General features: G+C 48.8%; 1 protein-coding gene across 3 annotated transcripts; it reads left to right on the forward strand.

Moving 5' to 3' along the window:
- Window positions 1–274: 274 nt before the first annotated feature.
- Window positions 275–17640, forward strand: EXOC8 (exocyst complex component 8). Of its 3 annotated transcripts, XR_014227616.1 has the most exons (5): window positions 275–1818; window positions 2486–3335; window positions 8432–8693; window positions 9375–9515; window positions 17543–17640. XR_014227616.1 is itself a non-coding variant. In XM_082306412.1 (2 exons), the coding sequence occupies exons 1-2, from the start codon at window positions 301–303 to the stop codon at window positions 3092–3094; spliced, it is 2127 nt and encodes a 708-aa protein (XP_082162538.1). In that variant the 5' UTR covers window positions 275–300; the 3' UTR covers window positions 3095–6189. The 3 variants fall into 3 exon arrangements, 1 of the variants encoding a protein (XP_082162538.1); XR_014227617.1 differs by lacking the exon at window positions 17543–17640 and having other exon boundaries at window positions 9375–10047; XM_082306412.1 differs by lacking the exons at window positions 8432–8693; window positions 9375–9515; window positions 17543–17640 and having other exon boundaries at window positions 2486–6189.
- The last annotated feature ends 5816 nt before the right edge of the window (window positions 17641–23456 follow it).

Here is a 23456-nt window from a genome sequence, read left to right on the forward strand (position 1 = left end):
CCCGACCCCGCGCGCCCGGAGCTCCCGCGCCCGCCCCCCCCGCTCCAGCGCATGCGCGCGGCGGGGCCCGCGCACGACTCCGCCCCGGCCCCGCCCCGCCCCGCCCCATCCGAGGCCGGCGCTTCCCCTGCGCCGCTCCGGGCGGCCGCCTTCCGCCGGGGCGCCCGCGCATGCGCAGGCGGCGCGGCGATGCTGGCGCAGGCGGCGTACGGGCCCCTGTGCGCAGGCGCGGCCGCGCTCTCCCCGGCGGCGGCGGCGGCAGCAGCGGCGGCGGCGGCGGGCAGCGGGACGGCCGCGGCGATGGCGCTGGGCGAAGGCGGCGGCGGCGGGAGCCGGCTGCGGCGGCAGCTGGAGTCGGGGGGCTTCGCGGCGGGGGAGTACGTGAAGCAGCTGTCGCAGCAGTCGGACGGGGACCGGGACCTGCAGGAGCACCGGCAGCGCATCCAGGCGCTGAGCGAGGAGACGGCCCAGAGCCTGAAGCGCAACGTCTACCAGAACTACCGGCAGTTCATCGAGACGGCGCGGGAGATCAGCTACCTGGAGAGCGAGATGTACCAGCTCAGCCACATCCTCACCGAGCAGAAGGGCATCATGGAGGCCGTCACCCAGGCCCTGCTCCTCCAGGCCGACCGCGACGACCCCGCCCTGGGCGCCCGCCGCGCCGCCGCCGCCGACCCCTTCCTGCCGCTGTCGGCCAAGGAGGCAGCGGCCAGCGAGGAGGGGCGGCAGCGCACGCTCACCACCCTCCTGGAGAAGGTGGAGGGCTGCCGCGACCTCCTGCCCGAGAGCCCCGGCAAGTACCTGGTCTACAACGGCGACCTGGTGGAGTACGACGCCGACCACATGGCGCAGATCCAGCGGGTGCACGCCTTCCTCATGAACGACTGCCTGCTCGTGGCCACCGCCCTGCCCAACCGCCGCGGCGCCTACCGCTACGATGCCCTCTACCCCCTCGACGGGCTGGCCGTGGTCAACGTCAAGGACAACCCGCCCATGAAGGACATGTTCAAGCTGCTCATGTTCCCTGAGAGCCGCATCTTCCAAGCCGAGAATGCCAAGATCAAGAAGGAGTGGCTGGAGGTGCTGGAGGAGACCAAGCGCAACCGGGCCCTCAGTGAGAAGCGACGCCTGGAGCAGGAGGCCCTGCCCCGGCCCGCCCCGATGCCCCCCGAATCCACCAACCCCTTCGAGGAGGATGAGGAGGAGGAGGAGGAAGAGCCCTCTGCTGAGGAGGAGGTGGTTGACCTCTCACTTGAGTGGATCCAGGAGCTGCCAGAGGACTTGGACGTCTGCATCGCTCAGCGGGACTTCGAGGGGGCAGTGGACCTCTTGGATAAACTCAACGAGTACCTGGGGGACAAGCCCGTGAGCCAGCCCGTGAAGGAGCTGCGGGCCAAGGTGGATGAGCGGGTCCGGCAGCTTACGGACGTGCTGGTGTTTGAGCTGTCTCCAGACCGCTCGCTGCGAGGAGGGCCACGGGCCACCCGCCGAGCCGTGTCCCAGCTCATTCGCTTGGGCCAGTCCACCAAGGCGTGTGAGCTCTTCCTGAAGAACCGGGCGGCCGCCGTGCAGACAGCCATCCGACAGCTGCGCATCGAGGGCGCCACGCTGCTCTACATCCACAAGCTCTGCCACGTCTTCTTCACCAGCCTTCTAGAGACGGCGAGAGAGTTTGAGACGGACTTCGCCGGTAACAACGGCTGCTACTCGGCCTTCGTTGTCTGGGCCCGCTCTTCCATGAGGATGTTTGTAGATGCCTTCAGTAAGCAAGTATTTGATAGTAAAGAGAGCTTGTCGACTGCGGCAGAGTGCGTCAAGGTAAGAGGGTCCAAAGAGGGTGGTGTGACATGATGGCCAAAACAAAGGCTGCAAAGCTTGTAAATCCTCTTTTCTAACCCTAGGTTAGTTGTTGACTCTTGAGTGGGTCTCTGGAGAGGTTTCCCACATTGAGAGGTTAATATTCATTTGGGGTTGGTTTGGTTTTCCTCAGTTGAACAGAGGAAGGCATTAAGATGAAAATACACAGCAAGAAAACCCCTGCCTTTATCAGAAATGCAAAATGTGTTTATTCTTAATTTGCCTTTAACCAGCAGCAGGTCCTAGAATTTGCATAAGCTACATCTGAATGATGAGTATTTTGAAGACTTTTTGTCTGTTTTCCAAGCCTGTCCTGGACTACATTTCCATAATTTTTTGCAAGACTGACTTTCTCGGGTTATGGTTTTCTTTGAGCTGCTAATAGGGGGGGAAAAAAAAAGTGTGTCTGTGGGAGTTATAATGTAATTGTCAAGAGTATTTTTGTCAGGCAGTGTTTATCTTTCAGTTACTAATTTCTCATTCATAAGGAATTTCTTAAAGCAGGTGAAATAAGTGAAGTATGACTAGCGCTTCCCCGTTTTGTGAGAATGATAGATTTGGTAAATGCGTAAGATGTAAAGGGGGCCTGCACGCTAGTAACGCCTTTTGCTTTTTGTTACTACCCAAGGTGGCTAAAGAGCACTGCAAGCAGCTTAGCGAGATTGGATTGGATCTCACCTTCATCATTCACGCCCTCCTGGTAAAGGATATCAAAGGTGCTTTACAGAGCTACAAGGATATCATCATTGAGGCCACCAAGCACCGCAACTCTGAGGAGATGTGGAGAAGGATGAACCTGATGACTCCAGAGGCGCTGGGGAAACTCAGGGAGGAGATGAGGAGCTGCGGGGTAGGCAATTTTGACCAATACACGGGTGATGACTGCTGGGTCAACCTTAGCTATACTGTAGTAGCTTTCACTAAGCAGACTATGGCCTTCTTGGAGGAAGCGTTAAAGCTTTACTTTCCAGAGCTGCATATGGTTCTTTTGGAGAGTCTCGTGGAAATCATCCTGGTGGCTGTCCAGCATGTTGATTACAGTTTACGGTGTGAACAGGACCCTGAGAAGAAAGCATTCATTAGGCAGAATGCCTCCTTCCTGTATGAAACTGTCCTTCCTGTTGTGGAAAAAAGATTTGAGGAAGGAGTTGGAAAGCCAGCCAAGCAGCTACAGGATCTGAGAAATGCTTCAAGATTGATGCGTGTAAATCCGGAAAGTACCACCTCTGTGGTGTGACGTGACCTAATGTTTCTTATGAACGGAGTGTGAAAGCGCTTACTGAAAATGTTGTACATTAAATATATGAACAAAATGGGGTTTTTGAGTCCCTGAAAAATGCAGAAGTCTAACTGCTGCATTCCAGAAGCTGAAGACTTAACAATCAAAGCCTGCAAGGATGCAACGCTTTTCTTGGTGGATGGCGGGTAGGGGAGCGAGAAGTAAGGTCAAGGTCACATGTCCTTGGACAGCATAGCCTGTAAGAATGGCTTGTGTAGTGTTTGTGGCTTGGGAAATACTGTAGTGTACAATTTTTGGCCAAGTGTTTGTGAAAGTCTTAAATGTATGTACACCATATGGCAGGAAAAGATCACTTCTCGTCATGTCACTGTAGGAGTTCTTTTTTAAGGCAGTTTTTTGGTAGGAGGGGAAGTGCTGAAACGCTCCCAGGGTGTGGTATTCGGTGAGGCACATCCACCATCCAGGTGTGACTCAGCACTGCAGATAAGCAACATGGATTTGCACAGTCCGATTTGTTTGGTTGCAGTGCAGACTCTTCAGTTTCTCCAACATGCAGATTCTCTTCATTCATTTCAGAGGCTGATCTAAATTAATTTTTTGTATAGGTTTTTGTGTTTGGGTGAAGGGGCTGCTTCTACTTAATATGCTGGCCTGTCAGCTTAAATTACAGCTCTCTGAAAACAGACCTTCTCCTGTCAGAAACATTTGTTCCCTTCAGAGAAGAAGTGAGAATAACTTTCTTGCCTTCCCTTTTGTGTTCCCCTTCCTTGTTTTCTCATGCACTTAATTGGGGTCAAGTCCGTTCGGTGAAGTATGCAGTCTTGCCTGAGGTGCTGTCATAAATGCATTATGGGCCACTGATAGAAACCATTAGTGAAGAGGCATAAATACTTTTGAGATGTGCAGGGCAGGGAGAGGGTCTGAAGGAACTGTTTCATTTGGAAGAAACAGAATGAACAGAATGCTAGTTTTGCTGTACAGAAGCAGTACAGGATGAAGAGACTGTGTGTGAGGCTTTTTGTAAATGATGTGATCTTCAAAATACACACTCTTGTCTCTCCTGCAAATATTAGTATCATTTCCTGTAATACAGCAATAACCAAGAAGAACTATCTTTTTCGCAGAAAACACAATGACTGTATTTGGTTGGGAACTCTAATGTAGATGGGGGAAGTTTATGCAAATGCATGTTGTTTGGATTGAAGGTGATGGCTATCTTGTTCAGTATGTGTTTCTGAAAATAAGCCAAGTGTTCTGTAAAGGCTGGCTTTAGAAAGCTGTCAGCATCATGTTCTAAGCTGTGTAAACTTCTTTCCCTTTAGTGCAGACTTTCTTAATTGTGAGAAAATCATGTTACAGCTAAATAACCTTGTATTGGACCCTCAATAAGCGTTCTTAACTGGAATAATTGAGTATCCTGTTCCTCTTGTGCTGTCGAATGAAAGCTTTTGCAGTTTGTATCCTGGTAATGAATGCCTTGTGACTGCCTGAACAAACAAAAGATATCACTAGTAAAACATTCTGCATAAGTGCTTATACCGGAGCTTCTTCATTTCTCCCTATTTTCACAGTGGTAGTTCAATGCAGTTTTCACTTTATTGGCTGGTTTTCTTTCTCTTGCTCTTTGGATGCCTTTTGAACTGTCAGATTTTGCAAAGCATCCGACTGTCTCTGCTCACTTGCTCTCCAGTGTTTGAGCCTTTTGCTAGCAAATCACAGAAAAAAAAATGTACAAAATGGTTTTAAAGGGTAACTCGGTGCTCTTAGCTAAAACTGATGGCAAACTAGTTTTATTTTAAGGTGCAGGGACAGTGAGAGTTAGAACTTGTGTGAACAGGTTATCTCCAAGAGAGAGCTGCACAGGCATTATTTCGCTGGTGAACTCTGATATCAGAACCTAGTGAAGTATATTGAAATAATATATTCTCTGTCATCTGTTTAAAGGGGGCAAAGGTAGCAACCTGGACTTACTTAATTTGAGAAAAGTTTTCAAGTGGATTAGAAGTGAGAGCTCTCCATGATGACAGGTATTTTGGAAGAGAGGGAGAAGGGAGGGCTTTTTTTCTCTGAAGGCAGGTGTATTTTATTGTTTTCTTTACAGCAGAAGAGAGCATCTTGAAAGCACAGAATAAGTACAGATGAGCCTTATGTAAATTTTTTTTTTATTTTTTTTTGCTGTGCAAGAGAAGGGTAAGCTGTGGAACTGCAGCTCAAGACTGATTATTGTGATGCTTGAGGATTTTGTGTAAGAAGCTGAACTGTAGTTTCCTGATTCCAGCTCTGGCATCAGACTGAATAAGAGGAGAGCCCTATTCATGCTTCTGCTGCAAGCTGGTGTAGCACAGCTTATCCTCACCAGAGGATGAAATGTAGAATGTAATTCTGCCGTGTGCTCTGTTACGCCTCTGTTACCGCTCCCTTCATCAATCTGTTTATGGCACGCAGGGCCTACTGATTTTGTCTCTGCTGTCATCCATAGAGCAGTGGGCTTATGGGGATGTTGGTTTTAACGGATCAGGGAATCTGGCCTTTCCTTTGCGTGATCAAATACCACGTTCATGTGCCTGTCACAGTTCAAACACACGTGTGGGTTTGTATAAACTGCTGTAGGTAGCATTGATACTTCGTAACTTGTGAATCTATTCAAGTCATAATAAAAGAAAAACAATGGCTTAAGGAAAATGCTGTGCAATTAAATTAAACACACTTTGTATGTTAATTCAGTTAACAGAAAAAGTCAACATATGCTGAGAGTCATGGTTTAATAAATTTCAGATTTGTAGATGGTAATTTTGAATGGCACTTTTCTTTTCCCGAGCTGTACACCTGTGGGGATAGTGTTGTTCAAGTTGGGATTTGCAGTAACTACTGAATAATATGATAGCAGTTTTGTTGATTTGGGGAAGAACTAGTCGTATTTTTGTTTGTTTGTTTTGAGACAATTGCATATAAAATCTGGTTTCTGTTAGCTGCTGTGGCAAAATTGTGATGTGTAAAATGAAGATTTTATTTTTAATTCAGATGAATTTATGTATTGGAATTTAATGCAATAACTTTTCTGAACAGTGAGGACCATGCATTAAAACTTTTGGACATACAAAACCAGTGGTGTATTTCTGTTTTTATTACATCATCATCAGAAAGGGGATGTTGGTTCAAAGTTCAAGTCCACTAATAAATTTCCAGTGAAGTCAAAGGGCTTCAGGTCAGTCAGTCATTTGTGTGGGAGATGTAAGAGGCAGCGAGGTGATGAAAGCCAAATGATGTCACTTCAGTTACATTCTTACGAAGTCAGTGTGTGACTTAATAAGGTGAAGTTGGAAGAAAATGTTTCTCAGCATTGTATCTGATTCAAATTGAGGAGAGGCTGTACTCTAGTCTAATGGGACTTTGGGTAGACGCGCAAGGCCTTATAACACCAGGGCAGCGTGATGCTCTAGGGTTTTTACCTTCCACAGATTATTTTGTCACCGGAGTCCCTTCGTACTTAGCTTGCATGCTGAGCGTGCGGTATAGTCCATCTCCTCGCTAGGTGGAGTTTTGTCCGTCGAAGCCTCCATGTGCCCTGGGCAGGCACGGGCATTAAACCTGTGCTACCTCGCAGCGTGGCTTGGGATGGTTTTGTAGCACAGTGGGGAATGAAGATGCTGCACCAAATGAGTCAGATGTTAGGGTCAACTCTTTTTCCTTCCTTGGTAGTGCTTTTCTTCTGCATTTTCTAATTTTTGTACTGTTAATTTCTTAATTCTTCATGTTTTCTTTTCCTGCTGTGCTTCTATAGTGTCAGCAGGCATCCTGCAGAGGATCTCAGCTCTCTACATTTTCTAAAAGTATCCACCAACACGTGACTTCTGTTCTGCCTGAGGGACGCTCTGCTAGACTGCAAGCCCCTGCAGAGATGTGAAAAGTTGCTTGTCCCAGCTTCAGCTGTCTCGTGTAAGATGTTCAGCTTAATGACTTCTCAAAGTCAAGCTTGTGTGACCTCTTCTCATTTTACTTCAATATCGGACTGAAATTCCGATGAGAGCTCACGCTCATAACACAGCTTTGCGCTCCAGCACAACAATGCAGAAAGGTCCCCACCGCCGATCTTCATAACTTACGCACGCTTTACGTTCCCTTTGCTGCACAGCTCTTATGTTTTCATTGGCTTACCTTTTACTTAAAAATATTAGTAGTTCTGCAAACTCCCAGTGTATTTTCTCGAAGAAAATCAGATGCAGAATGGGGCTTATTTGTCAAGGAGCTTTGTGAGCATAGCCTGTAGAAACATACTTTTCCTCAGAGGTTTGAGAGTTATGATATGCATTCAATCCCTACAAACTCTGAAAGGTAGTGGAGAGAGAAACACCGTTAACTGTGGGAAGAATGTTTCTCAATCTTATGTAGTATACTGTTTTTGTGAAAATAGATTTACGCCCTTTGTAATTACAAGGGATGCTGTCTAGAGTAATAGATCAGAATTTGATTGAGTCACCTTGGACACAGAGTAATTGCCTCTTGAGTGTTTAGGTAACTTTAACCTGCTCTGGTGAGACCCTACCTGGAGCACTGTGTCCAGCTCTGGGGTCCTCAGCACAGGAAAGACATGGACCTGCTGGAGCAGGTCCATAGGAGGGCCACAAAAATGATGAGAGGGGCTGGAGCATCTCTGCTATGGAGAAAGGCTGAAAGAGCTGGGGTTGTTCAGCCTGGAGAAGAGAAGGCTGCGAGGAGACCTTATAGCAGCCTTTCAGTATTTAAAGGGGGCTTATAAGAAAGATGGGGACAGACTTTTTAGCAGGGTCAACAGCGACAGGACAAGGGGTAATGGTTGTAAACTAAAAGAGGGTAGATTTAGACTAGATAGAAGGAAGAAATTTTTTACAATGAGGGTGGTGAAACACTGGAACAGGTTGCCCAGAGAGGTGGTAGATGCCCCATCCCTGGAAACATTCAAGGCCAGGCTGGATGGGGCTCTGAGCAACCTGATCTGGTTGAAGATGTCCCTGCCAGTTGCAGGGGGGTGGGACTAGATGGCCTTGAAAGGTCCCTTCCATCCCAAAGCATTCTATGATTCTATGAACTTTGCTAATACAACCTCAGTGGCCTCAATGTGCCCTGTAACACAGTTCTCAACTTCAGGGTTACAGGCTGAACTAGATTCTCTGCTACAGGTGTGCTCTGTTCGACACAGCAGAGAGAAAGTATTAGCAAGAGACCTGGCCTGTGCTGACCACTGAGCAGTATTCCCCTTCCCAGTGGTTTACATGGCTGTTCAGTACAGCTTTAAGGCAATTTTAGATCACTCTTCTGTGACATTGTGGTATTTATCCTCTCTCCCTCCCCATGCAGTGGCTGGATCACAGCTGCATTCCTTTTGCTGGCCTGAGCATCCCACTTCTCACCCAAGCAGAAGATTATATGAGAGGATGGAGAGAACTTGCTCCCCAAATTACTTGAAGAGAGCTGTGATGGCACACGGTTACCAGTGGAGGTCCCACAAGAGCTCTGCATTGGTGAGCATCACCTCGGAAAGCTGGCATCCGCTGCGTATGCAAGCAGATACGACTGCATTCAATTTGTTCTCATAGACCAGTACAAGAGCTAAAAGCAGGTATGAAAGCTGAGATATTAATCTCTTCGTGTCATGGCAAGAGCTGGACTCTGAGGCATCATCGAAGATTACCCAAAATAGAATTTGGCCCTGCAGCTGTCGGGAATCTTGTTCAGATGTGCTAGTGTGTTGGCACGTGATTATTGAATGTATTGCATTAGGGAGGTGGACCAGGGAGAAAAGCAGGTAGCATTAACTTCACTGCTGCGTGGGAAGTCCTTGGAGATGCTTGGATTAATGATAATTTCAAGTTATTTAAAAAAAATAAGCCATGCAGCTCTTCAGCTAGTTGCACCAACACACACAGTTCTTTCTCTGTCGTCCCAGAAAGCTGATCCAGTGAAAATCAGAATTCTCAAGAAGGTGAGAGAGAGTTAGCCAAATCCTTTGCGATACAAGGCATGTGAATCTAAACACCTGCAAACTTGGGCAAAATTGAGATCTGAACTTCAGACCCTCCCCAGCCTGGCTGTGGGCTGAGGGAAAACCTTGTCTCAAACACTTCCAGACTTCAGGTTCTCTGGGCTTTGAGTCATTCCTACTGTTTATAAAACCACAATTCCTAGACAACCATCTGTGCCAGTCAGATCTGTTAAGACTAACGTGTTTTGGGGTTTTTTTAATTACAGCTTTACAGCACTGCTGCAGTCTGGGTACTCCTGTTGTTATGTTCATTTTCAGCTCTGCGGACCCTGTTTTCACAGTGGGAAGGGGCCCAGCTCCCTGCCCCAGCTCCCGCAGGATGGGGTGGTCAGAAGAGTATTGGAAGCTCTGCAGAGGATCCTTCCTTCCTCAGGGTTCAGTGAATTTTCCTCTCAAAACGTGGGTCTCTGATAAGCAGCTCCTGTTTGCTTTTTTTCCCCCCACTAACAATTGGCAGGATTGTTTATTTTCCCACTCCGCAATGTAACTTCACCAGCAGAGGTGTCAGATTGGCTTTGTGGAGGAAGGAGGCCAAACTGCATGTTAAATTACAGTCCATGCATCTGTCTTAATGTAATTTAGGCCATATACCTCCCTGCCTGCTCTCGCTAATGACAATGTACATAGGGAGGAGGAAGGTTGGGGGGGTTGCAAGGAAAGATCTGTCATCTTTGTCCCTCCAACTTCCATCCAGCAAGGTGCTTAAGCACACACCAAAGAGCATAATATGTCCCCCTGAATTTGAGAGGCCCACTCCTATACTCAGTTAATTACATGTTAAAGAGCTTTTCATTTGTGGAGCATCAGTAAATTTCTGTTGAATTTCGCAAAACCAACTGGCAAAGAAGCGATAGGGGGCAATACTAGAGCAACAGCAGCACATGAGCAAAATGTGCATTTCTGTGACACCTCAACTCTAGTGTGACAAACTGTGGTCCCAAACAAAGCCTTTCCCTTCTTCAGTGGGACCAGTAGGCTCCATAAATCACCAGCATTGCAGCTTCCCAGGAGGCAGCAATAATAGAGTCGGACACGCTAAAATAAAGTTGCTTCATCTGACCGGGTGCGATACGTGGCACTGTGTTAGGGTGGAGAAAATGCCCTTGGGAAAACTTCGACGCTTAATGAAGGGTGCGCAGGGACTGTGGAGCAGCTGCTGTTCTGGGATGTGGCTCTACCTGAGTCCGACACCGGTGCCGGCTGGCACCAGGAGCAGCAGTCCCAGCCTCCCGTCACACCTCCATCCTCCCTCCTTTTACCCAAACCCAGCGCCTCCCACCGCCAGCGCTTCCCTCCTGCCGTCCACCCGGCCTGAAATAGGCCTCCTCCCTCGGTGGGATTAAACCCCATCTTGTTTGCTTGGCGACAAGCGATGTGCGCAGTAGGCAGAAGGCCCCCGCGCCACTGCCTGGCATCTTCACACCAAGCAGCCCCTCTCCTGGTGTGCCTGTAATCAGTCACCATTTTTTGTTTTCCCCTGAAGTTTATTACCATTTAAATAGCCTTCCAGCCTGAGACGTCCTGGGGGGTTTCTGGCCCTGCTGTGTCACCCTCCATGAAATTAATTCCCCTAAGATCGTGTCCTCACAGGAAAATGGTACCGGTTCAACTAAACTGTTTTAGAAACTGTTTTAAACCCACACAAGACCTTCTGTGGCCCTTTAGTTTTGACTAGAACCCTTTTTACGTACATGGCTTGGGGTATAATATGCTTAGACACGAATCCTGCTGTCTGGGGCAGTGTTTTTGACTACTGTGGGCAAATTCCATATTTAACTCAGCGTGTGTTTTTAGGCCTTGAAGATTTAAGGGCCAGACTGCAAATGCCTTTAATCAGGAAGCAATTAATTGCACAAATTTCCTCCTTGCAGTCAGCATAGTGCTCATCCAGGTAATGCTCCCTGCGAGGCGATGGCTCATGCCTGCGCACTACTTCTATTACTGTATCTCTCTGCTAATTAGTTCCTGTTGGATGGTAGGCCAGGTTGCTACAGGGGGTTCAGATAAAAGGTACCATCAGTTAAGACAATCTAAAGATAACTTTAAGAAGAAAAACAAATGGTTTGATTTCCTGCTGAGCTCTTTTTTGTACTATTATTATTTCTGAAGAGAACTCCCAAGCAGGATTCATGCTTTTGATGGAAGTCAGGACCAGGTTTGTGAGGCTTGTTCCAACACCTCGACGTTGAGCACGACTGGGTTTTCCTCCAGAGCACCCTGGTGTGCGCCCAAGACTGATTGCAAGTAGAAGACACCTACTTTGTCTCTTTTGCACCCACCTCCGTGCAAAGGATCGCAGTCCTGGTTCTCCCTCAAAAACGATGCTCGGCTTCACTTTGAGAGAGGTGTATGCATACCAGGGCAGGGAGAGCTGGGGGGACGTTTGGCCCTCATTGACAGTCCCAGGGGCAGGGCATACAGAATGTCTCACAAAACAGGAGGGTAAGGCTTCGGCTGCCCCTCTGCCCCACGTTCAGGTCAGGGCCATTTCCCCCGCTGCTGACGCTGATACCAACCTTGTCCGCTTTTTCAAACACAAGCCACACACCCTTCCTGTCCTGCACGCTGGCTAGAAATGGCAAACTCCCTCAGTATGCTATTACTATGACTAGCAGAAACCTTCCTTTCTGCACACACAACTCTTCATGTTTGACTATTATAATTGTATTTTCAAAGTTATAAATAACACATTAGCCTGGTTTATGTGTTCATGCAAGTCAGGCTATAAACTGGCAGATGAATGAAATTAACTGTCTCCAGAATTCACATTCCTGTCACTTATTCAATTATTTGATCAACATAATTGCTCAGAGCAAGAGCTAATTGGAAAATGACATGCATTTACCCTGTCTATAGAGGAGGAGAGGCTTATTGGGTATTTTACTGCAGGCACTTTCATTACTTCCAATATTCTGGAAGAAACAAGGTTTTTAAATGAGCCAGGCCCAAACACACAAAGCTTGTTTGCTAGCCAGATGCTTTCCCACCCTTAAAATAGTTCCAGTATTTTGTGGTGCAAGGGTTTGAACACGTCTCTACTGCAGTGCATACGAGTACCCTGGCACACAGGTATGGCAGCCGCAAGCCAAGCTTGCCTCCAGGAGTCTACAGCACTAAGTGCGTCCTTGCTTCTGTAGATCTGCATTCATGCTGGTGCTGCAGCTATACTTGTTTGGTTCTGCCTATGACCGGCTCCCGTCCCTGGGAGCTGATACAGAGAGTATTGGTCAGCTGAGGCAGAAGAGCCTCTTAGGAGTAGGAAAGGCAGAAAGTGATTTTTTTCAAGGCCACAGTTTGAAACACTGATACCTTTGGAATGATTTTTTTGTCCCTTGCCTCGCTCAGGCATTCTGGTTAACATTGCAAGTCCGCACACAGGCACACATCCGCACATCTGTGCACTTTGTTATGAAAAGAAAACGTAAGAAGCGGGTGCCAGAACAGAGGGGTGGGGATGCAAAGGATCAGGAGGTAGGAGACTCGAATCCTAAACCGGTCCCTGTTTCCATTATTAGCTCTAGCATTGTTTGGGGTTGGAATATTTAATTTGCTTAAGTAAGAGACAAGCAAGCACTTTTCCAGGCTGTGTGGAGGGGGAAGAAGCTCATCTATCAACGCCAACAGTTTGCAACCTATTGTCTGCAGGCCCTGAGGCCATCTATGGGTTATCTGTAGGGGAAGGGGAGCTAAGAAAATCAGCCCTGTTGTCAGTTGCCTTAAATTCATGACAGATGGTCTGCACTTCCACTGGAAAATATTGGGGTCTGCAGTTGGCTAAAACCCAGTGTGTTTTCTTCCTGCTGTTCGTGAGCAGTTCAAGCATCACGTTTTGGCTGCTTGAAAAGGCTCCAAAAGTGGCCCACAAAGCCTGTGAGGGCTGAGAACCACGCTGTACTGGATCTCGCTCCCTGAGCTGTAGCTGTGCTGCTAAGGGGGTACAGGACAGCTCTGGGAAACTCACTGTACTGCATGCAGTGTCCTCAGGGCTGGTACTGTCTATATTTGATGAGGAGTAGTTAACCAGGTGAGTCATTATTTAGTTCATCCAAAAGGAGATTAAGAAATGAGTGCAGCACAGCCTATTTGTACTTACACCAGGACATTTCTGATAGTGGAGGTTTTTTAGGGTAGGAAGCAAAAGTATACAACAAGGGAACAAAAAACAGCCCCACCATGGGTGGCTAGGGAGCTTGCAGTGCTTCTGTAAGTGTCCCGGTGGTCCCTGGGGGAAGGAAAGTTAGATCCATTGAACTACCTGTAAGCACAATTTTGCTGTGCTGCTTAAAGGGGATGCCCTGCGGTTTGGAAAAGGGGGGTGCTGAGGACACCGGGTGCCATTCCCACTCACAACTCTGCTGTGCACATGGCCACAGCGAGCTGAAAATGAGAACGATGCCAGGGTTTGGTGTCCCGTGAGTGACTCCAGCCAGTGGACAAATAGCCCCCGAGCGCGATGCCGTGATCTCTAAGCTGTGACTCATGGTATAAATCGGTAACCTGATGGCACCACGGGACATCTCACATGGAAAATGCAGGCTCCTTTCTTGCCAGCTTTAGGCACAAAGGCAAAAAGGACAAAACCCCAGGATATGTCAGGATCTTGCCAATTCAGGCCGCTGCTACGCAGGGCCAAAACAGGGGACAGGCGTGCTGGGAGGCGGCCGTCGCGGGGGCAGAGGGAGGAGGCCGCCCTACGGCCTGCGGGGCCCCGCAGCCCGCACCGGCATGCGGCCGGGGAGACGCTGCCCCGCGGGCCCGGCTGGCACCCCGCCGCCCTCCCCGCCGGCACCGGCACCGGCACCGGCACCGGCACCGGCACCGGCACCGGCACCGGCACCGGCACCGGCACCGGCACCGGCACGGCCCCGTCCCGCCCCCCGGCGCCGCGCCGGCACCGACAGCAGGGGGCGGCCGCCGCCGCCGCAACCGCCCGCCGCCCCGCATCCAGCCCCGCATCCAGCCCCGCATCCCAGGCTCCCCGCCGCATCCCAGCGTCCCCGCCGCTCCGCACCCAGCCCGGCAGCTCCACAGCCCCACAGCCCTTCGGCCCAGCAGGCTCACAGCCCGGCATCCAGCCCCGCAGCCCCGCAGTCCTGCAGCCCCTCCGCCCAGCACCCCTGCAGCCTCGGACCCAGCCCACAGCCCTCCAGCCCATCCTTTGCACATGCCCGCCACCCAGCAGCCTCATATTCCCCCAGCTCAGTGTCCCAGCAGTCCCACAGCCAAGCACGCCTGCAGACCTGCATCCACATGTCCAATTCTGTAGCCCTGCAGACCCACAGCCTAGCATCCAGTCTCAAATCCCCAAATCCCTGAATCCCAGCATCCCCACAGCCCAGCATCCCTGCAGCCCTACAGCCCAGGAGCCCTGCAGTCCCACAGCCCTACCGCCCAGCATCCCCACAGCGCAACACCCAAGCTGTATAGCAGCCCCAAAGCTCCGCAGCTCTGCAGCTCAGCATCCCTGCAGCCCCAAACCCGCAGCTCAGCAGCGCAAGCATCTCAGCATCCCAGCCCAGGGCATGCAGCAAGCGCGGCTGGCACAGTGCTGCTGCTGCTCACGGGTCTACGTTTTATTGTGGTTTCTGCCCCCGGGGCAATGACAACTGTGACCGTGGAGGTGGTTGTAGTCATACTGGGGCTTTTTTGCCTGAGGCCCTGTTATAAACTGTACTGGCAGAGGTGCTATTTCATTCCTGGAAGCTGGAAAAATCTTTCTAGTGTGGGCTTGCCGCAGCCTGAGGAGGCAGCTTTACAAACGTGCAGGATGCAGCCAGTTACTGGGGCACTGCTGGTCCCACCGCTGTGCAGGGCTGGAGGCAGGCATGCAACGTGGGTAAGGAAAGGCGGCGGCAGCAGCTGCCTTCGCAACTTCTTGGCTCCAGTGCTACAGCCTGGTACTTTACTGTGAGCTTTGTCCCCATCAGGAACAGCCCCTCCCTATGCACACTAACTGATTTTTCTGCAGGAGTTTAGCATTCAAAATGAATACTGGAAACCTGGTGCTTTTGTTACACTGGGACATTCATCCTGCTGACCGTGAATCAACATGATTGCATTGCTGCAACTGGAAAATTCAATAAACATATGCAGAAAAATGATTCTCCCACAATTTTTTTGTCTATTCCTGTCCACTTTCTTGCCCTGCTGAGCCTCATGCTCCTTGTAGGAGGCCAGTAGCATGTTCGATCTGATAGAGCGCTCCTCTCCTGCCTGACCTGCAGCAAAGCCTTGCTGTGTACCTGAAGTGATGGCACAGGTGCGCTGCTCCTCTGTGAACACATTCCAAAGGCACGTGGGGGCTGTCTTAGCTGGAACTTCATCCTATTTTTTATTCAGGCACGACATATCTGGTTACTATTTTAAGCGGAGAGAAGGTACTTGAAATGGAAAAAGTCCCTCAAGTCACAAAATGGGACAGAAAACCAAGCCGTGGAAAATATTTTCAGGCAAACAATAAAAAGGCAGTTTGAGTCAATGGAAATATTTCATTTCAGTACTTTCAAGCTGATTTTTTTTTTGATCACTTAAAAGTAAAATTATTTACATTGTAGAAGACATTTGAATAAAGAAAACACTATTCTAAATGTCAACAATGGAAAAACATGATGCTTTTATATTCATAATTTTTTTCCTTATTACTTTTATTTGAGAAATGTATTGGGCATATTTTCTTTTGTAGCTCCCACTAGAAAAACAATAGTTTTCAGGAATCAGTATTTTTCAATTAGAAAATATTTTGCCTATTTTCCTATCTGGAAAAAAGCTGGAAATAGTTACCGTGAAAAGTCTAGCAGGAAGCTTTTAGTTCCAGATGTGGTGTTCTACTTCCCCTGGTATGACAGAGGTACTTACAATTAAAGTTCAAAGATGCAGCACCGGTGGAACTAACTACATATTTCCTGATGATCGTGTCTGTCAGCGCAGGGGTGGTTAGACCGCTATTTACAAATCTGAGCTTAATTCATTCTCATGCTAAAGGGAGCAATCAAAACCCCAGCGATTCCCAGAGAGAAATCAGGGCCAGTGTACCGGAGGTTTTCTCCCATCTTATTTCTGGCTGTGTTGTGTTCGGAAGAAAGAAGCACATAGCAGATACAGTCCAATCCCAGCCCTCCTCTGGTGAGTCAGAGTCAGCTTCTTAGGTCTTACGGATCTTAAGTCAGGAGGGAAGATGGTCTTGTGGCTTAGGATAAGGACTGTGAGTCAGAAGAGTTTATTCATGAAAAAAAATTGTTCCTTTCATTTATTGGCAGTATGTCTTTAACCAGCCTAAGCAAGCTGCCGCTAGAAAATTTCAGCTGTAGACATTTTAAAGCTGGAGGGGTTAAAAAAAAGAAAGAAGTCCAACTGATATGTGATCATTTCTGCAGCAATATTACATTTATCCGTAACCAGTCGTCCCGACAGGAAAAGGACAAGCACCAGCGTAAATACTAGAAATATCCTGATTTGGGTTTCAGGCTAGCTAAATTCCTGTTGATTAAGCTGGGAATGTTGATTAAAGACCTCAAGCTGTGACCCACAACAATTCAGGCAGGTTCCTCCTGCCGCTTAGCAAGGCTTGAGTTAAATTGGAAAGCAGGATAGAGCCTCAGTGAGTTTATATCAGCTCTGAGCAGTGTGTTTCTAGGCAGATAACCTGCAAGTACCTCCCTGCTTAGCCCTGGAGTCTTGCGGGGGATTCAATAGGTTGCCTGTGTGCTGCTGGGAGATATTAAAATCCTTCAGAAAAAAAAAAACCAACAAACCCAACACAGCTTTGGACCAATCCTCTGGAAATCAGGCATTCAGTCCGTACAGTTAATGATCAGTTGGTGGGTTAATAGCCAAATGTGAAGTTAAGAGCGATTAACGCTTAAAAAAAAATTAACTGCTTGGTGACTGTAGTCAAAGACAATATTCGGTTATTTTTTAATGGTTACTTTTCTGCCTGGGCTCCCACGGAGGCTGATGAGGGATATTTTAACTTGTCAAGGCAATAGCACCATAGCAACAAATCCGTAAGCAGCCCATCAGTTTGGTGCACAGGACCTGTTTTGCATACCAGGCCTTTGATCTTTAAGTGTCTTTAGCACTACCATTTTTTTATGAGTGTGGTGAAAAGGTGAAATAGGTCCCTTGTTTAAGTAGGACAATTTATTATTGTCATTTAGCTTTTTGAAGGACAAGCCGGGCAGAAGAGCTCCACTCAGGGGAGAGAGAGGCCTTGAACGGAAGAATATTTAAGCTTGGGTTAATAAGGAAGCAAGCTGCACCAGGGTTTGCAGAATCCAGTCCTTATTGCATTGGAAAAAAAAATATTTTTATTTGTTCATCTTCAATTCATGTTTCTTCAGGTTACTGACAAAAGCAATGTTAATTATTTGAACGACAAAAGCTAATGCAGTAAAGATAGGGCTTCTCCCTTCTGCTTTGTGCCACAGCAACAAGACTGTTGGGTAAACTTTGACTGAATAACCTGCGATGCCACTAGCTGCTGTGAAAAGTGGAAGGAATTCAGACCAATTTTGAGGGCACCAGCTGAGTCTGTCGATCCAGTAGCGAAGGAAAGAGGAATCACTGCAAACCAAATGGGGACTTCTCCAGCGAGACTGTACAGAGATGGTATGATATAGGTAAATGATACAATATAGGTAAGAACAACTGCTGCTTTCAAACACTAAACTGTAAGAGGCAAGTGTCATTTCTTGTTTCTGTGATCTGTCTCTGATAGAGAGCAATGTGAAAACTGGAACAGACAGCTTTTAACAGGATCTAACTGTACCTCTGACAGCTCTTGACTATGTTTTCTCGCAGGCTTCTTGGGCAGCGTCCGGCACACAGCACCCGTGTGCGCCTCACCACAGAGGCCAGCGGCCCCCTGGCCGCGGGCAGTGCCCGCCGCTGGGCAGCCGGCCGCACTTGCGCCAGGAGGGGACCCAAAAGGGCTCCTAGGAGGACACCCAGCCCTGTGGATTTCAAGCTGCACTCGAGGGACGCACCAGTGATCCACAGGGCAAGAGGAGATGGTCAGTAAAGTGGACGGAGAAAAAGTGAGTCAAACGGGCGCACCTACTTCCACGCATGCAAACGAATATTACGGTGAGGGAGCAAGAGCACTGAAATGTATCCTAGGCTTTGTCTGGTTTCCATAGTGTTGTCAGTGAAAATCATCATGGAACCATTGCACGTTACAGTCCTTGGATTGTTTTCCAAAAGTATAGTTGGAAGAGAAACTGTCAGGAAACACCAGCACATCCCAGCTGCCTAGAAATGAAATCAGCTGTCCCTAACCATTCCTGCCAGCCCCGGGTCTCTCGCCTTGCTGGAGATGCCTCAGCTCCTGGAGGCAACTGCAATGTGCAACTGTCCATACCATTTTCCTAGTTTGTCCTGCCATCTGTATTGAGCTTTCCTTGCTGCAATTTAAGCTCATTATTTCTTGCCTTATTTACCTCCACGTGCTGTGGGGAACAGATTATTCCCTTTCTCTTCAATGCGCCAAAGCCAAATTGTGTTCAGCTTCCCATTGTTCATACGGCCCTTTTGTGGGGACAGCCTGTCCCTCCTTCGCCTCCCTGCCTGCCGGCGAGCCAGCGATGACCGATTTACCCCAGAGCAGCCCGGGAACGGCACTGTCTGCAGCTTTCCTTTTCTGTTGCTTTGGTTTTATTCAGTGCTGTCTTCCCATCCTTAACCACATGCTGGATTTGCCTCTGGTTTTGAGTCCTTTTCAAGCTCTCATTCCTACCCCTGAGGTGTATTTCCCAGGATCACCCAAAGCACATTCCTGTTACCTCTGCACCCACTTTGCTCCTTTGCTTCCCTTCAGGAGGGCTGCCCTTCACAAAAGGCAGCTCCCAAACCCACGGAGACTGCACCACACACACATATGCAACAGCTCCACATTAATCGAGACCTAAGAAAAGAAAAGAGTGCTATGTATAGTCAGTACCTGGAGCTAAACAGAGATATTCTAACCCTCATATTTTTTTGTTAATTGTTGCTCTGAACATTTTTGTTTTATCAGATGGGGAATGACACTCGAGACCTACGTAATGTGTGCCTCTTGTCAATGGCTCTTTGTTGTCTTTTAGGTTTTTTTTTCCTTATTTTTTCCCTGACCCTATAATCATTTCTTTGTTCCCTTTGGTAAGCTGGCCACTCGGATCATTATATTCCTGCAAGGCAGGCCTGTCTTAAACCTGGCTGTATTATTATTTGTAATAGCAGCAACATCCTCTGGAATGGCGTGATGCACAGCAGCCAGGGGTCCCTCTGCTACGCACCGCGCAAAAAATCACACTACCCAGCTCTGAAGTGACCAAGACAAAAGAGATTGAACCCCAGATGAGAAAGCACCTTTTTCTTATAAAACGAGATGAAACACTTTGGACTTTTCTCTCGTCGGTACTTTATTGCCCTTGTTAATGGCAGGCTCTCTGTCTATACTAGTGCAGGCTAGCAGCAAGGTACGAACAAACTAATAAACAAAGCAGAGTCAGGGCACAGGCCCAGGCAGTTGCCCGTACAGTTAAATGGTTGGCATTGTCCTTGCATGAGTTTGTCCCAGACCAAGTGAATATTCCCGCAGCCGGTGCCCAGGCATGTTTTGGGAGCCGGGTTGGGCCAGGGAGGGTTCCCAGCAGGCGGTTTGGGCACAGCTCTCCTGCTCCGGGGGACAAGAGCTCATCCCTCTGGGGATGGCTGGGCATGCTGATGGGTCTCAGGGGCATAAAACATTCCCTGGCCTGCCTTATTAATTTATGTAGCCGTAGCCTTGGTGTCTCGGCACTGCACAGCTTTTAATGCATTTACTCATCCCAGCATCCCTGCAGGGCAGGGAAGTGCTGCTCAGCCCCTGGGTCTGACAGCAAAAACACACCCGTGGGGACACTGAAAGGCCAATGTGGCTTCAGAGCAGCCTTCAGGTCCTTGTTTCCCAACCTCCTGCCCCAGCGCCAGGGCTCGAAGCCCCTCAGGTTGGTGAGGACGAGCCAGCAAAGGAGTCGTGCCCCAGGTCTGGTGGGGTTGCTGCCCAGGACTGCACAGGGCGAGACAGGGCCACCTCCTCTGAGCTCTGCGGCTGAGACAAAACCCAGCCTGGTGAGGCTGGGAGGCTTAAAGCACGCACCAGGCAAGTCTGGTCCTGAGAACATGGTCAGGCTTGCACTTAACTTGACCCTTAGGGACTTGCAGAAGCTTAGGCAGAGACCTGACTCCTCCACTCCGTATGCTCTGCCTTACTGGGATGTATGAGGCCTCGGGGCCTCTCGGAGACCACGTGTCAAATCCATATGGACAGTTTGTGCAGAGGAAATTGGTGGGGTCAGGAAGAGCAGAGGGTGCTCGGTGCTTTACAGCCACGTTGCCTGAGCTCCTCTGCTGAGAAAAACAGAAAGCAGTTCAGCATTGTGAATTTTTCATCTTCATTTTCCCCATGCCTGTGTTAACAGGCAGATGATCAGTCTTTTAGCTACTGGGTCATCTGTCTCTGCTCTTGGATCATGTCCATCACCATGGTGTCAGGGACTGTAAATACAGAGAATCGGTGTTCATTAATTAAGGCATTATATGAAAATGAACTGTTTTATCTACAATCTTATTTTGAGATTTTGTTTATAAGCGATATCATTATTTTGATACCTGACCACTCACAACCGGACCTTTTGACAGAGTGCCTTCAGGTATCCAGACCAGCTCCCAGGCACACGTTTAACATCCCTGCAGAGCCCTGCGCACCTCGGGTGAGGATCTGCAGCTGGAGGAGGGTGTCAGGAGCTGCAGCTCCCCGCTGGCAGTGTGGCAGGCGGCCCTGCCCCAAGCCACCCAGCTGCAGCGAGCCCACCCCTGGCCATAACCCGGCGACGAGCTTTGCTCCGGCCAGCAGCCACCCCGAGGCTCCGTAGGGCAGGCATGGATCCGGGGGCCATATGGATCCAGGCTGTGAGGCTTCAGCTGTATTTATCCCAGCCTTTTGTTCTTCCCTGCTCACCTCTCGCTGACACCTGCACACCTCCTACGTGGTGGGAATACTTGTGCCTTTCCCTGCTCCAGGGCGCTGACAGCGGAGGTGCAGTGAGGGCCCATTACCCACACAGGGTGGGGCTGCAAAACTGGACCCCACTGAGGAGGTGAAACCTGCTCATGGCCTTTCCCTAATTATTATTCTCCTTGCTGAGTCTTCTTCCTTGGTACTGCCTCTGGTAGGAAAGATGTTTTTCTTGCATTATCAAAACAGCTTAAAAACAAAAAGAAAACTCAGCAAAATGAAAACTACCACGGAAAAAAAAAATCAACGCAAGAAATCTGGGCCTCATCCACTCTTCTGTTAATTAGCCTTAAAGAAAACAATAAAACCAGAAAGCAAAGCAAAAGCCGACAGAAGTTAACTGGGATGGGCTGCTGGAGAAACAGGAGCTGTGGGAAATGGGGAGACGGCTGTGGAAAGCATCACTTGCAGAGGGCCCCGTCTTTCTGAGGTCTGCCTCTCCCCGCGAGCCCCATTTCATGGCAAATCAGAGTAGATGGGGTAATTATTGCAGCTGTGTTTTGGGCTGGTTTAAGAGGTTGTGCTTTCCCAGCTGCCTTTGGAGTGCAACAGCAGTGGCAGGCAGCGTTCCTGCCAGCGCAGCCTGGCTAAATCCACCAAAACAAGCAACCAACCAGCCTTCTGTAAGAACTCGCTGGGTGATTTTTGCCTGTGCATTTTCAATGACAAGTTTCTGAAGAAAACAGTTGCATTTTAAAAACCACACATACAGTCAAAAAAGCTTGTGGACTTTTCCCTTCTCCTCTCTAGCAAATATTTTGCTGCCCCTTTTACAATGCCATTTCTATTGACGTAAAGCGAAGATAAGAAATGTTTGCCTGTGCTGCCTTGCTCAGTTTTCCATGTGTGGCTTCTGGCTGATTTGCCATGTGTCCTTGCTGAGGTCTCAATCCACTTTCGACTGAAAGCGTCCAGGTCCTTGCTTGGCTTATCATGCCGACACAGCTGGCAACCTATTAATCTGCTCCCGATGCCTTTACTTCAGTGGGAAAGCTCTGGTGCCTTTTAGTGGTTTGTATTTGTAGCTAACAGAGGCTGGCGCTCAAAGACCCTAGGTCACCTTTCCATGAAAACCTCTCTCCTTAACTACTGGAGCCAGGGGAGGTTCAGCATTTTCGTCCTTCGTGCTCTGGCACTTTTTCAAAGGTATAGAGAACCATGAAGCAGCAGGAGAAGTAGGTTTGAAGCCAGGATCATATTATCTACCAGTAATGCTTTGCCCTTATTCACATCTTTAATCTGAGGACTTCAAGACATCTAAGAAGTATCTTCTCATACACTGATAAACTGAGGCTCAGTTTTCACTCTGCAGAAGTTTCCCTGTAGAGCTATGTTTTTAGGCACATGAATTCTGCCCTCCCTCCCTCCCCAGCTAACAGAGGACACTAGTCTGGCAAGGTTATCCAGTGGAGGAGTCCTTTCAATCTCAATCTGTTCAGTAAACTGTTTTAAACTAGGCTGGCTGGTGAAAATAAACCACCCTAGAAGGATTTGCCTTGTAGAGCTGTGTTGGTAGTACCATTCTGGCAACTCTTTCTTTCTAAATCCAGCTAAATTGTCAGGCAGAGGGAGGTTTGTGAGCAGGAAAGCTGGGACTAGAATGGCAATTTCCTGAGCCTGGCCTTGTACGCTGGCCAGGCGACACTCTGGCTGCTAACAGAATAGTTAGCAAGGGACTCACAGGTACAGACGGGACGCTTGAAAGGGAAAAAATAACTTGCATTGTGGCTGGCTCCTACATCTGATTATGTATACCGATTACGGCTGAAAATTTCTGGCCTGGAAACCTGGGAATTGAAGGTTTTCATCCCGTCCCTGAAAAAGAAGAGAAACATAATGCCCGGCTAACTGCTTTCCAGTATCCCAAACCTGCTTACAGTTCCTCTCCCAAAGCAGATTTCTGGTGGGGTGAAGCACAGTGTGCTGAGAAGCACCTGCTCCTCCCCAGCTGTGGCTGCCAGCACCGGGAGGTGGGCTGGACTCAGCGCTGAGCTGGATCAGCTAAGCTGGGCATCAGGGAGGCATCTGGGATCCTCCATGTACAACTACCCAAGCCAGGACACTGCAGAATTGCTCTGCACCGAGTGAATCATGTTCTTTGCTTTCCTGCCTTTGTGTTACCATGCAGCACAGAAAAAGCTGTGGCTTTTTCCCCCTCTGCTAAGCTGCCCCAGAGCCAGTTGTGGATGCTGTCCTGTGATGGCCACCCTCGAAGTCGGGCAGCTATCAAGGAAACACAGCCTGCTCACTTTCAATAAAACTGACACTTGGGCTGGCTTGTTCGAAGACTTTTAATCTCCACCAAG

This window comes from Platalea leucorodia (assembly GCF_965183815.1).
Source record: "Platalea leucorodia genome assembly, chromosome: 3".
NCBI lineage: Eukaryota > Metazoa > Chordata > Aves > Pelecaniformes > Threskiornithidae > Platalea > Platalea leucorodia.

Excerpts from the sequence above, each read along its gene's own strand:
- EXOC8 (XM_082306412.1), top strand. The coding sequence starts at position 301 with ATGGCGCTGGGCGAAGGCGGCGGCGGCGGGAGCCGGCTGCGGCGGCAG. Across the intron at positions 1,819-2,485 it reads CTGCGGCAGAGTGCGTCAAG|GTGGCTAAAGAGCACTGCAA; the intron begins GTAAGAGGGTCC and ends TTACTACCCAAG.